At 37.0% G+C, this 16,420-nt stretch overlaps 1 protein-coding gene and 1 pseudogene across 1 annotated transcript; one reads left to right on the top strand and one right to left on the bottom strand.

Annotated features, from left to right (window-relative positions):
- Nucleotides 1-443: 443 nt before the first annotated feature.
- LOC130879983 (olfactory receptor 51H1-like) lies at nucleotides 444-1,348 on the bottom strand (annotated as a pseudogene).
- An 8,952-nt stretch (nucleotides 1,349-10,300) lies between these two features.
- On the top strand, nucleotides 10,301-11,311 carry LOC130879045 (olfactory receptor 51T1). The gene has a single exon (XM_057777037.1). It carries the CDS (start codon nucleotides 10,304-10,306, stop codon nucleotides 11,309-11,311), a length of 1,008 nt encoding a protein of 335 aa, XP_057633020.1. The 5' UTR covers nucleotides 10,301-10,303.
- The last annotated feature ends 5,109 nt before the right edge of the window (nucleotides 11,312-16,420 follow it).

The following is a 16,420-nucleotide window of genomic DNA, read 5'->3' as shown; positions in this document are numbered from 1 at the left end:
AATATTTCATAACCTAGTTATTCAGTAGCATTGTGGGAATTATTAAATCATTCTTGATGCAACTATTGCTTAACTAATACATCAAATATTGCTTAACATTAAAAGAATAAATGCTCAAAGACCCAACAAAAAGAACAAAGAAAACACTTATCAGGGTTATCTGTAAACAACAATGATTGGTGCTTATTCCCACTTTTGTAGACAAAAGTATAATATCACCAAATTAAATTTAATTTATGATGGAAGATATATAAATACATGCTTTCTAAATTGAATACAACCCTGACAAAAAGATGTGTTTTATCTTTGCCTATAGCCTTGTTCACTCCTACACTATATTCTAATCAGATTTTAAAATTTGATTGTATCATAGCTGCTGAAAGTGGAAATATGAATTACTCTGGTGTTAACTTAATTTTTATTTTACTTATGATTCCATTTGACTAGGCTCTGCTCTTTCTCCCCTGGAACATTCTCATGACCCGACCTCTTATCTGCTTGTCCTTCACACTGTAGACAATGGGGTTTAGCACAGCCAGAGAAGGTAGATAATGGCCATGTGCATGTGCACAATTGATGGTAAATGTTTCCCAGATCTGTAGATCATGGTGGCACCGATGAGAGGAATATAAAAGAGAAGCTCAGCACAGATGCGAGAGAGACTGGTGTTGAGGGCTTTGAACCTCTGGGCTCTGAGGCAATGCCCAGCACTGTCTTCAGGAAGAGAATGATGGGAGCATCGAGCCCTGATGTGAGGATGACGACGATGAAGCCGTAGAGGCTGCTGACACGGTGCTGGCACAGGCTAGGCATAACCTGGTGCAGACAGTATGAATGATAAGACATTGGAATGACAGAATGATAGCCAGAAAAGGCACAGGAAGACCACACAGACTGCCTGGGCAAAGACAGCTAGCCCAATCTTTCCAATAACACCATGAGTGAGGATTGACGCATAATGCAGAGGTTCTCAGATGGCCACAAATCTGCCGAAGGCCATGAACACTAGGACTCCAGATCCTACTACTCCAAATTCATGAATGAAGAACATCTGTGTTACACATGCATCAAAGGGAATCTCAGGGGCGTTGAACCAGAAGATACTGAGTATAGAGGGCAGAGTAGACATGGAGAGACTAACATCAGTCAGAGCCAATATGCAGAGGAAGTACTACAAAGGCTCCTGGAGGCTCTGCTCCACCTTGATAACCGCTAGGATGGTGCCATTTCCCAGGACGGTGAATATGTAGAGAAATCCCAGGGGAAAGGCCATCCATGGGTTCTTGTCTGGGATGCCTGTCAGAATGAAAACTGGGCGACTGGCATGTGATCCATTCAAGTTTTTCATAGTGTTCTCACCACTAAGTAAGCTAACTCTTTCTAGTGTTTCCACACTCCAAAATTGAAATATAGTCTCATATGAATCAAATAGCTTTATGATTGGATAAATAAAACAATACATGAAAGAATATGCTTAAAAACGTCTGCACATCTTTTATATTACATTGCCTTTATCTTCCTTCTGAAGTTTCTATGTGGTAAGGTGCCTGTTCCTGGGCTTATTTGTTCACCTGGAAAATAAAAATGAGACTAAATATTCCATATTTGTACATTAAAGAACTTAAATATCTCTTCTTTTGACAATTTTCAAGGTTTAAAAGAAAAGCAAACATGCAACTTCTTGTTAACCTAGAGAAAAGAGCTAAAAATAGCAATTTAAAAACTACTAAACACTTAGTTCCACACTGACATTTAATTTCACAAGCCCACATCCACACAAACTCATATACACATATTCATATGCATATATATATATATACAGACAGTTCAAGCATAAATTCATATGTATGCCTATATGAGTATATGCATACAAACAATCCAAGCATACATTTATATGTATGCCTATATGAGTATATACATACAAACAATCCAAACATATATTCATATTTGATCTGCCTCACATTGACTCCAGTGTATTCACAATGAACTCTGTGGACAATAACTTTTTGTTGGATAAAACATTTTCAAATTAACATTTCCTGTTACAAATTTAAAAAGAAAATGGAAGTTTCCTTCACCTTATTTTAATATAGCAAAGCACATAGCATAAAATTTACCAGCCCATATGCAACCACATGTAAAACATACAGGAATATACCACCTGCATTTTATATAACACCATAATATAGGTACCATTCTTAAAACCTAAAATGAACCTATTTGCAAAAAATTTTATAAAACATATAAACATTGCAACCTTCTGTCTTTCTGAGGACTAAGCAGCAGAGTGGAATTTTTTTTAAGGTTCTCTTACTGATCACTTATATCCACTAAGGTTTTCCAGAGTCTTAGACCATCTTTGCTTTCAAGGTAGAATCATTTAACTATTACACACTTTGTTGGCACAAAAATCACACCATTTTTTCTTCCCTTTGGTATCTTCAATTCATACAAATTTTCAATTATGTTATCTCAATATCTATGCTATGAAAATAGGAAGCTAGTAGTTAATATTTGCAATGTCTCTTCTGGAAGAAAAGTAGAAAGAAATTGTTAGGTAATATCTGGTGGGGTTTTTTTGGTCAATATATCTATTTCTGATTTGGATTCAAATTGTCATATTGCCAGAATTTCCATAATAGAAAGTGGCAGACTATCATATACTAATAAAGGAATTTAATCTCTCTGTCTTTTAGTTCCACAATGATTTAGCTATATAATTTATTCACTTATTCCAAGATTTTATCGTTGATAGAATGGCTGTTTTCCAGGGCCTTTTAAGAAGAGTATCACTGATAACCAAAAAATGAAGCAGAGGGCAATAGTGCCTATAAGTATGGAAATGTACCTGTAGGGGTAATAGGCATTGGTGATAATCTTACATGGGTTGAAATTGAAAAGTGCCAACATTTTGATTTCTCAGAAAATTAGGAAACAACCTTTCTCAAGACCCAGTAATACCACTTTGGGTATATATTCAGACGATGCTCAATTGCGCCACAAAGACATGGGTTCAACTATGTTCATAGCAGCATTTTTTGTCATAGCCAGAAACTGGAAACATCCTAAATGCCCTTCAACTGAAGAATGGACAAGGAAAATGTGGTACATTTACACGATGGAGTACTACACAGTAGAAAAAAATAACGACATCTTGAATTTTTCATGCAAATAGAGCTAGAAAACATCATTTTGAGTGAGGTGACCCAGAAAGACAATTATCACATGTACTCACTCAAAAGTGGTTTTAAAAAATAAAGCAAAGAAAACCAGCCCACAAATCACAATCTGAGAGAATTTAGACAACAATGAGGACTCTAAGAGAGACATACATAGACCTAATCTACATGGGAAGTAGAAAAAGACAAGATCTCCTGAGTAAATTGGGAACATGGGGACCTTGGGAGAGGGTTCTCCCAGAGAGGTGAGAGGAAGGGAGGGAAGCAGGGAAAAATGTAGAGCTCAATAAAAATAATAATAATAAAAAAGGAAAGTGCCAGCCGGGCGGTGGTGACGCACGCCTTTAATCCCAGCACTTGGGAGGCAGAGGCAGGCGGATCTCTGTGAGTTCAAGACCAGCCTGGTCTACAAGAGCTAGTGCCAGGAAAGGCTCCAAAACCACAGAGAAACCCTGTCTCGAAAAACCAAAAAAAAAAAAAAAAAAAAAAGGAAAGTGCCAAAATTTAAACTATTCTCCTCATAACAAATTTAGTCATAAAGACCTATACAATGCAAAATAAAGACTATTGCATTTTAATTGCAAACTTTGTTTTATGAATAAAGCCATCAATATTAAGAAATTTATGAGTATTGTGGCTATTGTAGTATCTTTAAGGAAGAAACATGACACAATTGTGCAGATATATTCTGTATCATATTGAGAATAACAAAAAGAAGACCCTCTAATTTTCTGTTTCTCTTTGCGGTATGAAGTTATATCAATCAACAAAGTATCCCATTGGAAATGTATAAAAATGTATATCTCAAGACATGAGGATTTCCAAAATATAGTAAAAAAATATTACGTTAGTAACTTATCAGTTGAGAAAAGAATCTATTATATCCCAAGTGAATGTGTATTAATTGAATTATTTTTACTTTCTCCTTCCTTCCTTCCTTCCTTCCTTCCTTCCTTCCTTCCTTCCTTCCTTCCTTCCTTCCTGCCTGTCTGCCTGCCTTGTTTCCTCTAGCTGGCCACTGAATGCAAGCACTATGCATCTGAAAAACATGTTTTACTAGTGACCTATACCCCAGGTACACTGACAATTTTTAAAAACATAAAATGTCACTACTTCATAAATCTTTACATTTGGGTTGCTATATTGGAGGCAAATACACATTTTAATAATACTACATAAGTAAATGGAACATATTTATGGTGTTCTTAGGATTAACTTAAATATTTAAAATATGCAATTAGTACTTGTGAATCACATCATCATTAGCATCACCTGGGCAACCATTAAAACATGATACCTAAATCCCTCCCTAATATGTCAAAATAAATCCAACCATTTAGAAAAGGTGCCAATGCAACTGCTTAATCTACATCAGTCTCTTTTTCTTTTGGTAATTGTTTGTGATTTGCTTGATATTGAAGGCATTAGAGACAGGAAGAAACAGCACTGGATATAGATCTCTATGTCTGGAAGCTTTGACCAAGGAGAAAACACATGGCTGAAAACAAAAACAAAAACAAAAACAAAAAAACAGAGCCTAGTGTGATGCAGCCAGAGTTGCAGGAAACTGGATGCTCATTCTGCCTATGAGCTCACCACCTGTTAACCCCACGATTTAAAAACATCTCTGTTTTGCCCATTTTTAGTTGCTCCTGTGATGGTTTATAACAGCTTGACTGATTTTATATGCTGCAAAGTAGGCACAGTCCTTATATGAGTGGGAAGGGAGTGCAGAGCATAGGGTCTCTATAAAAAGGTAGAACTGGGGTCAAATTTAAAAAAAATTAAATTTCCTTTAAAAATACCCTAGAAGTATTTATATAAACCCTCTCCCAAGGTCCCCATGCTCCCAATTTACTCAGGAGATCTTGTCTTTTTCTACTTTCCATGTAGATTAGATCTGTGTATGTCTCTCTTAGGGTCCTCGTTGTTTTCTAGGTTCTCTGGGATTGTGGTTTGTGGGATGGTTTTGTTTGGTTTATGTTTAAAAACCACTTATGGGTGAGTACATGTGATAATTGGAGGGGAGAGGAGGAAGGGGAGAAGAAAAAAATGTAGAGCTCAATAAAAATAATTAAAAAAAATAAAAAAGGAAGATATGAAGGCAAAGAAGGAAGGTTTTAAGAGTCCCAGAGGGAGTAGGAAAGGGATTTGGGATATAAATGACGAAGATACAGTGTATATGAAATCTTCAAAGAATAAATAAAAATATCTTTTTAAAATAAAAAGGGAATATTTATATCAGTCAAATTTAAAGACAGTGTGAGGAAATAAAGTATACAGTGTCTCTGTGTGGCCCACACAGGAACTCTACCCTATATCTAGTCCATATCTAGTTTTTGATGTTTTCTCCTGAGAAAAAAGATTGCTTGCAAATGAGTTGCAGGTTTCTCATTCAGCTCCCATGATCTTTAATTTGTGCTTCTTCCTCCAAACCCGTCATCTAAACATCTCTGCTCTTTGATTTGCATTCCTTTACTACGACGCGCCTTCCTCCCCACTTCTTTCTGTGTTCCCCGCTCTTTCTCTTCCTTCCATCTCACTTTTCAACGTGCTTGGTCTATCTGGTCCTCGCATCTTACCTGGCTCTGACCTCTGCTCGATCATTGTCCAGTCAAGTATATATGCACATGGCTCCTGCTTGTCTATAGGAACTAAGAACACAGGGAACACTGCCCTAGGTGCCCTTGGTACGGTAAGCTAGGTACGGCAATTAGACGTTCCCAGGAGGCTCCATACACGATTCTGAAGAAAGTCAAAATAGTAGACTAACATCTCCAATTTAGTTACCTTTTCTTTATAACAGTTTTCAGAATCTGATTAATATGTTTTCATTGGCACACTAATGGGATTTGATGGGCTACTTCAACACATGCCATAGTGTATGCTGATTAGGTAAGGGCTGCAAGCAACAACCTTTTACAATTGGTATGGAGGCTTTAAGTTGTCTCTCTTCCAGATTTTCACAAAGCAGATAAAATACTATTTTAAGTTATAACCATCCCACTGTGGTGTGGAATATTAATAGAGTAGTTTCCACCCTCTCTGCCTTTTCCATGCAGTCAAACCTATTCCACATTTGAGCTGGCGTCACTCCATTATAACCACGCTGCATTCAGTGGTGAATGTGGCTCTTTGTTTTCTCGTGTCTTCATTTATCTGTTTCCATAGATATTATAAAGCCTGTGGTGTGGAAGGAGTTATAACCAAGAGACAAAATGTTCAAAAAAATTGCATGAGCAAAGGACAGTGCATGCACTGAGCTAGAAGCTGCATTTCCACACTTTGATAGGTTTGTTCTTATGCCGATGCCATACCCTTTTTATTACTATAGTTCCTTAGTGTAGTCTCAGTTTGGGGATGACGATACCTTCCTCAGGTCTTTTGTTATCCAGGATTGTTTGCTATCCTGTGTTTTTTGAATTTCTATATGACGCTGAGAATTATCCTTTCAAGATCTGTGAATAAATTCTGTTAGAATTTTGATGGGAATTGCATTGAATTTGTAGATTGTTTTAGGTAGAAAGGATATTTTTGTGTTTTTTTTTTTTTTTTGGTTTTTGTTTTTTGTTTTTTGAGGCAGGGTTTCTCTGTGTAGCTTTGGAGTCTGTCCTGGAACTCACTCTGTAGACCAGGCTGGCCTTGAACTCACAGAGATCCTCCTGTCTCTGCCTCCCAAGTGCTGATATATTTTTGTTAGGGTAGTCCTACTGATCCATGAGCATAGGAGATCTTCCCATCTTCTCATATCCTTTTTAATTTTTTTCTTCAAAGGCTGGAATTTTTTTCATACAAGTATTTCATTTGTTTGGTTAGAGTATAATATAAACAAGACAGTTTATATTACTTGAGGCTATTGTGAAAGGTGCTGTCTCCCTGATTCCTTCATCAATCCAATTGTAGCTTGCATATAAAAAGCTGCTACTTTATTAAGACAGATGAAACATATATTTTTTATATATTTCCTTTCTTTTCTGGAATCAACATTTTAAGTCTTGTTTGAGATCTCAGCATTTGTGGGGAATCATGTATTTGCACACAAATTGGGACTTTTCCTAATGTGTAATATGTGAAATTACTCATCTCTAGGTACTTATTGTGATACAACTTTTTTATTGTGCATTCATGATGCAAGAAACTATGAAAATGTTTAAAATAAGCAAAATCCTGGGAAAATTAGTTATTGTAAAGATTATTAATTTATTGCCAGCATCAGAAAGTTGAATCCTAGTCAAAATAAGACTTAAATTGAATGTGTTTTTGCAACTGGAATCAGGAGATCTAAAGAATGGGTCAATTGAGAATGAAGCATTGAAACCTTACTTGATGTGGATAAAACAGTTTACTGAAGAGGGTGTCAAAGCTGATTGAGTAAGCGCCAGAACCTTGCAATAAGCTATGAACTTAAATTCCTGCTCTGTAATGTGCTAGCTTTTACATAAAGTTACACAAAACCTCTGTGGTCTTTAATTCCTTCAGGTGTGACAAAATGAAGAATACCTCTTAACCCACTAGGTTGATGACAAATGCATATAACAGTGTGTATAAAAGTATGGTATAGTTTCTGTACTCATCAAATATTAAGTTGCTTATACTTATAAGCTAAGTAGAAAGCGGGCATGAGTGGAGTATTATGGATTCTCAGGAAGTGTTCCAGTATTAGAGGAAGGACTGGGGAATTGTTGGTGAGGCATTAGAACTTGTTAGACAAAAGGTGTATTAGCATCATAGAAGAGAGGGATTGCTTTTTCAACTATGTCCTAATTAATCTCTGACATTTAGGGTGCTTCTTTGGCTGATAATCTGTAGCCCAGAGCTGGGTGAAGAGAAATAGATGCAGTTATCTGACACAAGCAGGCTGTTTCTGTAGACACTTATTACAGTCAGCCTCCAGGGCTAGGTCTTTGCTCTTAGCTTTGATAGATGGGGTTTGTTTGAGCCTGAAAGCTGTGTGTTAAGTTATGCCTGAGTGCTTTGGGGGGGAACAGTTCATATTGATCTCATCACTCTTGTTTTCATCTAGTGTACTTCAGTAATCAAGATTACTGCTGTCTGGTGACTCTATGAGACTCCTTATATATTCTCCTCCTTGGCAACTGGTTTATCTCTGCTATGTGAAGAAACTCAAGAGATGTGACCAGGTAAGTGGAGTGTGCATATGGGGAAGGATTGAAGGGAAAAAAAATGAAAGAGTTAGAGATGGAAGGAGGGAGATCAAAGAAAACTCAAGAAAATCTTGGAAGATGGAAAATGTGGTTGAAGAAACAGAGGGATATTGTTAAATACTCATAGAAATTGAGACAAAAGACAGAGTACAGGGAGACAATAAGGAAAGAGAAAATGAGCTAGAAGCATGATTATTCTGCATTTGGTATTATTAATCAAAGCTTTCTGTTGTTCCAGATTGTGTATCACTAGCTAGCACTGAAAGATGTAAGACACTCACACTCCAGATTGAAAGAATGGCACTTGCGTGTACCAATTTCAGTTTCATTTCTGCCTTATAATTAAAAATTTAATCCAATGCCCAAGCATTGTGGTACAGTTTTTAGTAGCAAAGGAGGATTTTCAGTTTAGCATGCTCTGGTGCTAAGTATGTTGTGGATTGTGAAATAAATATAGAGTATTGACAAATGAAATTTTATGTAGTGTCTGAGAACCACAGAGGTTGGGGTCTGTCACTGTTGGTGCTGGAGGCAGTGATTTAAGCCTTTGGATTACTAAAAAATAGAATAGTGTGGATCATAACCAAGTCATTGTCTCCTCTTTCTTGTATGGCCCAATGTTACCTCCAGTATGGTTGGTCAGATAGAGACTTGCGCATGCAATTAGAAAGCACTAATATTTTTTTCTGGTTAGTTGTCTATGTAGGGAAAATGAGAATGCTTCTAGAATAATGTTCAAGTCTTGACAGGGCTCTTTAAAACAGTATACTTGCAGCAAGTGAGTTTAAAGTCACATGCTTGATCTCAAAGGAAAGACGTAGAAACAACAGTGCAAAGGTGTTCTAAGGAGGAGAGAACAGAGGCTGGGTGGTTTAATGGGGCTGGAAAGTCACACAGAGAAACAGAAGCAGAGATCAGTGGGGACAGCTTACGAATACGAGAGGTGGGCAAAGGAAGACTTACTGGAATTCTTTCAGTTGTAGGAAATGAAACAAAGAATCGATGATACTAATAGACTAGGAGAGTAGAGGAAAGGGTGACCAATGATTCAACTGCACGGCAAAAACTCAAAACGTACACTAACAGGGTCATCACACTGTGTGCATCATAGCAGTGTGGCACTGAGGTGCTTCACTCGTATTTGAGTGCTATCTGTAGAAAACCTCAGCGGCAGCTTAACTACTCAACACAAAGTCCTATCAGGTTAAATTATGGCTATTGCTATTTTATAGTCTACATTTATGTGATAGATATCTATAAGATTTTATCTCATCTTGAAAATAAGATGAGAATGAACCTAGGATAAATAATTTATACAGGGGAAAGATTTATTTAGTCTTATGACGTCATCTATGATACTTGACTTGGTTGCTTATATCTGTGGCAAGGCAGTACACCATGTTAAGAGCCCAAGATGAAGAAAAATGGCTCATTTGATGGCAACCATGGGACAGAGAAAGGGAAGAAGAGACAGGGATCAAGCTACAACCCTTCATGGCATATCCTCCGTGACTAACTTCCTTCAAGTAGATCTTATTACCTAAATCTTTCTAAACTTCTTTATATCTTATTAATCTAACTGGATTAATACACTCATGATTTCAGAGATTTTATGATTCAATCGATTTTCAAAAGCTCAACTATAAATAGTGTGTCCTTGGGACCAATAATTCAACACACGAGCTTTTGAAGATAATTGGAGTCTAAAATTCGAGAGACAGTTATATCTAGAGGGAGCAGAGGCAAGAAAATGAGGCCAGACTCTAACAAGAATGGTCCAAGGTACTGTAGAAATTAGATTAGAGATTTTAATTCATATTATGGAGATTTGGGAGTTCTAAACGCAGAATATAGATGTGTAATTTGAGAAAGACCTACAAATGCTTGGGAGATTGTAGAAAGGATCTGATGACACACAGTAGTATTACTTTTTCTTTTCAGAGTATATTTCAACTCGCCATGCTGATCTTCAATAACACTACATCCTCCTCTTCCAGTTTTCTTCTTACTGCCTTTCCTGGACTGGAACTTGCTCATGTCTGGATCTCCATTCCTGTTTGTGGTCTCTACACTATTGCACTCTTGGGAAACAGTATTATCTTGTTTGCTATTATCATTGAACGGAGTCTCCACAAGCCCATGTACTATTTTCTCTCCATGCTCTCTGTTGTTGACCTGGGTCTGACCATCACAACACTTCCCACTGTCCTTGGCGTTCTTTGGTTTCATGCCCGGGAGATCAGCATTAAAACTTGCCTCATTCAAATGTTCTTTGTGCATAGCTTCTCATTCCTGGAGTCATCAGTGTTGGTGGCTATGGCCTTTGACCGCTACCTAGCCATCTGTAGCCCTCTGAAGTATGCTACTTTCCTCACAGACACGATGAGCTTGGTGATTGGACTGATCATCTGTATAAGACAAGTGTTTTTCATGTTTCCCTCAATTATAGTTGTGAACAGTGTGTCCTTCCAGGGAGGCCAAGAGCTTTCCCACCCATTTTGTTTCCATCCAGATGTGATCAAATTCACATACACCAACCCCTGGATCAGCAGTTTTTGGGGAATGTTTCTTCAGCTCTACCTGAATGGTACTGATTTATTGTTCATTCTTTTCTCCTACATCTTGATCCTTCGTACTGTTCTGAGCATTGTGACCCCCAAAAAGCAACAGAAAGCTCTCAGCACATGTGTCTGCCACATCTGTGCTGTGACCATTTTCTATGTGCCAATGATCACACTGTCTTTGGCACACCGTCTCTTCAGTTCTACCCCCAGAGTGATCTGTAGTGTTTTGGCCAATATGTATCTACTCTTGCCTCCTGTGCTGAATCCAATCATTTACAGCCTGAAGACCAAGGTTATTCGACAGGCCATATACCGACTACTCCGAATCAAGAGTTCAAGGGACTATAGTGTGAGGAGCCTCAGAGAAAGGTGGGAAAGAAGGAGACAGTTTTCTAGTACATGAATTAAGGTTAAAAGGGAAGATGATTGGTTAGTGTTATCTTCATGCATTATGATTAATAAGCAAATCCCAACTGAGTTACAGGAGAAAGACTTTGAGTTTATGAGTTTTTAAAAACACATTTCAAAGTCAATTTGTGAGCAAATTTGTAAAATGATGGTATTTGGAACACTTATATGGACTCTCATGTGCAGAATGATATTTTCCTAACCCGTGAGGTGGCATCATGAGTAGACACAACTGCTGTTAAGTCTGAAGACCTGGATTTGATCCCCTGAACCAATCCTGGGGAGGAGAGAACTGACATCTGTAAATTGCTCTCTTACCTGGGTCAATACCATGGCACATATGCATGTATGCTTGCACACACACACACACACACACAGACACACACACAGACTAAAGACTACTTAAAATCCTTTCGGTAGACTTGCTATCTCACTGTAAAGCAGGAATAGTTAGAACAGAACAAATGACAATGTTTATATTTTTGTGTTTTACTAAGTAAGCCCTTCTTTTTCCTCACTGAGGTTCGCATTCTCCAGGGAGTGAAGAAGTTTTTTTCCCCCATTCCTGCTGTTTGGAGGAAAAGTCACTCATATGTACAAAGACACAGACATAGACACACATAATTAAAAAGTCTAGAAAAGGCTTGAATGCTGTTTTCAGTTCAAATCAGAGTCCTGTTTCCTTGCACGGGCACTCTTCATTTGTTAACCCGTTTAATTTTCTTAGCAAAGACGATGCCTTTCCTATTTAAATTGCTTATGTATTTCCCTTTAGTACAATACATCAAGTTACATACTGCCTTTCGTTGCTGCTGCATGGCCTAGACATGTCAGGATGTTTCTTAGTCTCTAGTTCTTCTTCAGTGCAGACTCTGCTTCAAAACACTCACCTTTGTTAGAAAGTGTTTGCTGCCTTCTGCCTGGCTGTTTCCATCTCCCACTGCTCTAGACACGGTAGTGTTACACAGGGACTGCAGTCTTAATTCTGGCATCTTGAGATCACCTTAACTAAGGATATTTGTTTTGTAACAAAATAGCCTTTGGTGTGGTGTTGGGAGGACATTGGAATTTTCTAAAATATTCTTCCACTTATGGAATTAGGAAACTTTATTTCCACCTAGAATAATCCATGTCTGAACACAGGAAAACAACAGATAGTCTGATCTGAGCCACCTGATTCCTTAGAAAGTAAAGAACACCAGCCCTAATCTCTGGTGTCTGAGTTTTCTGGAGCCCTCCACAGTGCTGCAGAAACACTGGTGGAGGGGGACTCTGATTTGCTTAGCTCACTATCTATCTTCTCAGATAACCACTGCCAAGCAATAGTCCCATTACTCATGGCTAAAATTATTTGTATTAGTTACCTTTAAGCAACACATTCAAGCGTGTTAGCTATTTAAGCAGGTTCATGTTCCATCAGAATAAGTCATTTGTTACTCATTTATGTGTACTTACAGTTTCCACATTCCACCAGTAAATTTAATTATTAATTTAATGCTCTTTCCACCATGCTGTGAAAACTTTGATATCAAGACTTTACCTTTAGGTAATCCCTAACCCCTAACATTTAATTTAGTGAACATCACTTAGTTAATACTGTGTGGCAAATATATAATCACAATTTATGTTACTAGTTGCTACTTTCAATACTTCAGTAATTCTCTAAATAAATTTTCACAAACATGTATCTGATATTATCACCTGTTATATTCTTAGACGCTTAGAAACGGAAATCTTAATTTTAGAAGGAGACATAATTATTGAAAGTTCAATATAGTGTGTAAAGTTGCTATTCTGGGCTTAGATTCAAAGACTAAATAATTTAGAAATATAGGTATTTGAAAAGTTTTTAGATCAATTTTTAAAGCTGTAACTTCTTACTGTAGAACAGGAGTAATGATAAACTCCTCCTCTTTCAGATGCTCACACTGAGTTCTGGAACTCCCACTGTAGACCAGGTTGGCCTTGAACTCACAGAGATCCACCTGCTTCTGCCTCCTGAGTGCTGGGATTAAAGGCATGTGCCACCACCACCCAGCTCAGTTTATTTTCATAATCTAAATAAAATTTAGTTATCTCAACATATTTTATATCCTTGTGAGGAAATATCAAACCTACACTTACTAGCCTTAGATTGTCATTGTCTTTCCAGTGTTATTTGACTAGTCTATTTTGTAACATGTTGTGATATTTCTCAGTGTGTTAAACTTTATAGTATTTAATAACGTTTGAATTTTTTTGTTTGTTCTCTTCATTGATTTATTAAGGAAACACAGAAATTTTAGCTGGACTGACAGTGGGCAAACCTGCATAGGACCAAACCAGGCCCTCTGAATGTGGATGACACATGTGTGGTTGGAGTAGACTGTGGGGCAGTGAGACCACGATTTATCCTTAGTGCTTGAACTGGCTTTGGAGCCTATTCTCTTTGGAGGGATACCTTGCTTGGCCTAAATGTAGAGGGGAGGGCCTTGGTCTTGCCTCAAAGTGATGTGCTGGACTTTGCTGACTCCCCACGGAAAGCCTTACCCTCTCTGAGGAGTGGATGGGGGTGGAGCAGAAAAGGAAAGTGAGAGGAGTGGGAGGAGAGGAGGGAGTGGGACTGGCATAGGCATGTAAAATAAGAAAATATCATTTAAAAATAAATTATTAATAATAAAAAATAAATAAATGTCATCACATAAACCCAGCATCTATTTGTTATTACTGTTTATTCACTGATACACTTTCATAAATTCAGTTTTAGAATTCCTTGGGCAAATTCTGAAAGAATTAATATTGTAATCTTGATAGGAAATGTATGGAATCTATAAAAAGACTGAGAGGAAAACAATTTTTTAAGTCTATTTACTCTTTTAGTGCAAAAATAGTCTACTTGATAAGGATTTAAATTTCTGAATTCAGATAAAAGATTAAGAGGGGAATAAACATTCTGTTTTGATTCTATTATGGCAATATGATTTCTCTATAGTATAATAGAACATGAGTTATTTTTAGGAGCAAATTCATTGAGTTTAAGATTAATCTATCTGTCTCTCAGTTGTACCAATATGTATTTTCTAATATGAGTGTGGTGGTTCAGGCCTGCTATCCCTACTATAAGGATGTAGAATTAGAGACTCAGAAATTAGGATATAACAGTTAGAGGCTGACCTGAGCTACATGGTGAAATCAAGGTCATCTTGAGCACACACTGTAGCCAAGCCTTAGAAAACTAAGTTCTCAGAGTATAGTCAGTGGTGAATCCATCACCCAAAAGTTTTATCCCCACCACAATTTGTGAAGAATTAGATCTTTTCTGAATATGTGTCTCTTTCTCAATCTGATTATGATTTTAGTCAATCATTGGAGATACAGTAGTAAATATGACCTGTCTAATTCTTTAATTAAGACAAAACACAAATTAAAAAGCTGAAACTAAGTATTGTGACGTAACTAGAGAATATTTGGAGCCACTAAAATACAATTGAGAATTGTAGCCTAGAAAGAGGTGCAAAAGGTTTTGCTCCAGGTAATCCCGGAGTGTCAGTAATGTTCACATATCCAAAAATAATAACTCCAGCAAACTGCTTTGGGGCATAAAACCAGGAACATTTAACCACTAGAAAATAACTTTGTCAAAATTGTTCTTTAGAACAAAAATTAGTTGCAAGTTTAAATTAAACTTAAATTTAATTTTAAAATTAAAATTTGTTGACAATTATTTTCTAATTTATATACAATTTTTCAAAGTATTGAATTATCTTAGATACTTTTTGACTTCATATAGCAGTGAATAATCATAAATAGAGGTAGAATGGGAAACAAAATTATTTGAGAGACCCAATCATCTTTAGTTAACTTCTTATCTTGTTCAAATATGGAACCATGTATATGTGTATCTCACACAGACACACACACACACATGATTTTTTGCTACTAACATATGAATACTTTTGATTATTTTAAAACTATTTCTAGCTCATTAGGTGCACTTGACTATATCGTATTTTGAAATACAAAATATTAAAAACCCACAAAACCTTTTAGTTTATAACAGGAATTTTGGATCAGTTAATGAAAATTCCAGGTATTTTTAAAATGCTGTATTTTTTTACATCTTTTCTAACTTACCAATAATGTAGTCCTTTTTCTTTATCCTACAAATCACAATCCCAGAGAACCTAGACAACAATGAGGACCCTAAGAGAAACCTACATGGATCTAATCTACATGGGAAGTATAAAAAGACAAGATCTTCTGAATAAATTGGGAGTATGGGGACCATGGGAGAGGGTTGAAGGGGAGGAGAAAGGAAGGGAGGGGAGAAGAGAAAAATATGTAGCTCAATAAAATCAATAAAAAATAAAAAATCTGAAATATTGAAGGACCATAAAAGAGGCAGCTGAAGTTGGCACACATGTATAATCCCTACACTCAGCAACCAAAGCAGAGAGGTCATGAGTACAAGGCCAACCTGGGTGCAGAGTGAGACCCTGTCCTGAGGAAGGGAGAGGGAGGGGGGAGGGAGAGGGGGGGAGGGAGGGAGGGAAGGAGGAAGGGAGGGAGGAAGGAGAGGGAGAGAGAATGAAAGGGCAAAACAACCAAAGACAAGAGAATAAAAATGATAAACGATGCATCTCATTGGTGATACCAACATGCCCCAAAACAGGTTATAAAACCAAATTTATTTAAAATAGTTGTCATTTTATAGTATTTCAAGATATCAGGAAATCAGTATGTATCATGACTATGCAGCAGTTACTGTAGAATTTACAAGAAATATCACCAAAACGTGGATGAGGGTATGGTTCAGCCAATGCTTTCACATTAAAAAAAATAAATAAAAAGAATATGTGGCACATATGTAAAATGGAATATTACTCAACACTGAAGAAAGATGAAGCCACATAATTTATAGGAAAACTATGAACTTAGGATCTATATTAAGTGAGGTCACACAGTCTCAGAAAGAAGAAAACCCCATATTCTCCCTCATATGGATCCTGCTCTATTGTGTATGTGTGTGTGTGTATGACTGAGAGGGAAAGAGATATGTTGTATACATTAAGCAAATGCACATGTAGGTGCACTATGACATAAATAAAGGAGAACAATAAAGGAT

This window comes from Chionomys nivalis, chromosome 8 (genome assembly GCF_950005125.1).
Source record: "Chionomys nivalis chromosome 8, mChiNiv1.1, whole genome shotgun sequence".
NCBI classification, from domain to species: Eukaryota; Metazoa; Chordata; class Mammalia; order Rodentia; family Cricetidae; genus Chionomys; species Chionomys nivalis.
The sequence above is the reverse complement of the archived record's forward strand: the minus strand, read 5'-3'. Positions and strand labels throughout refer to the sequence as shown.

Coding starts and splice junctions, on each gene's coding strand:
- LOC130879045 (XM_057777037.1), top strand. CDS start 10,304: ATGCTGATCTTCAATAACACTACATCCTCCTCTTCCAGTTTTCTTCTT.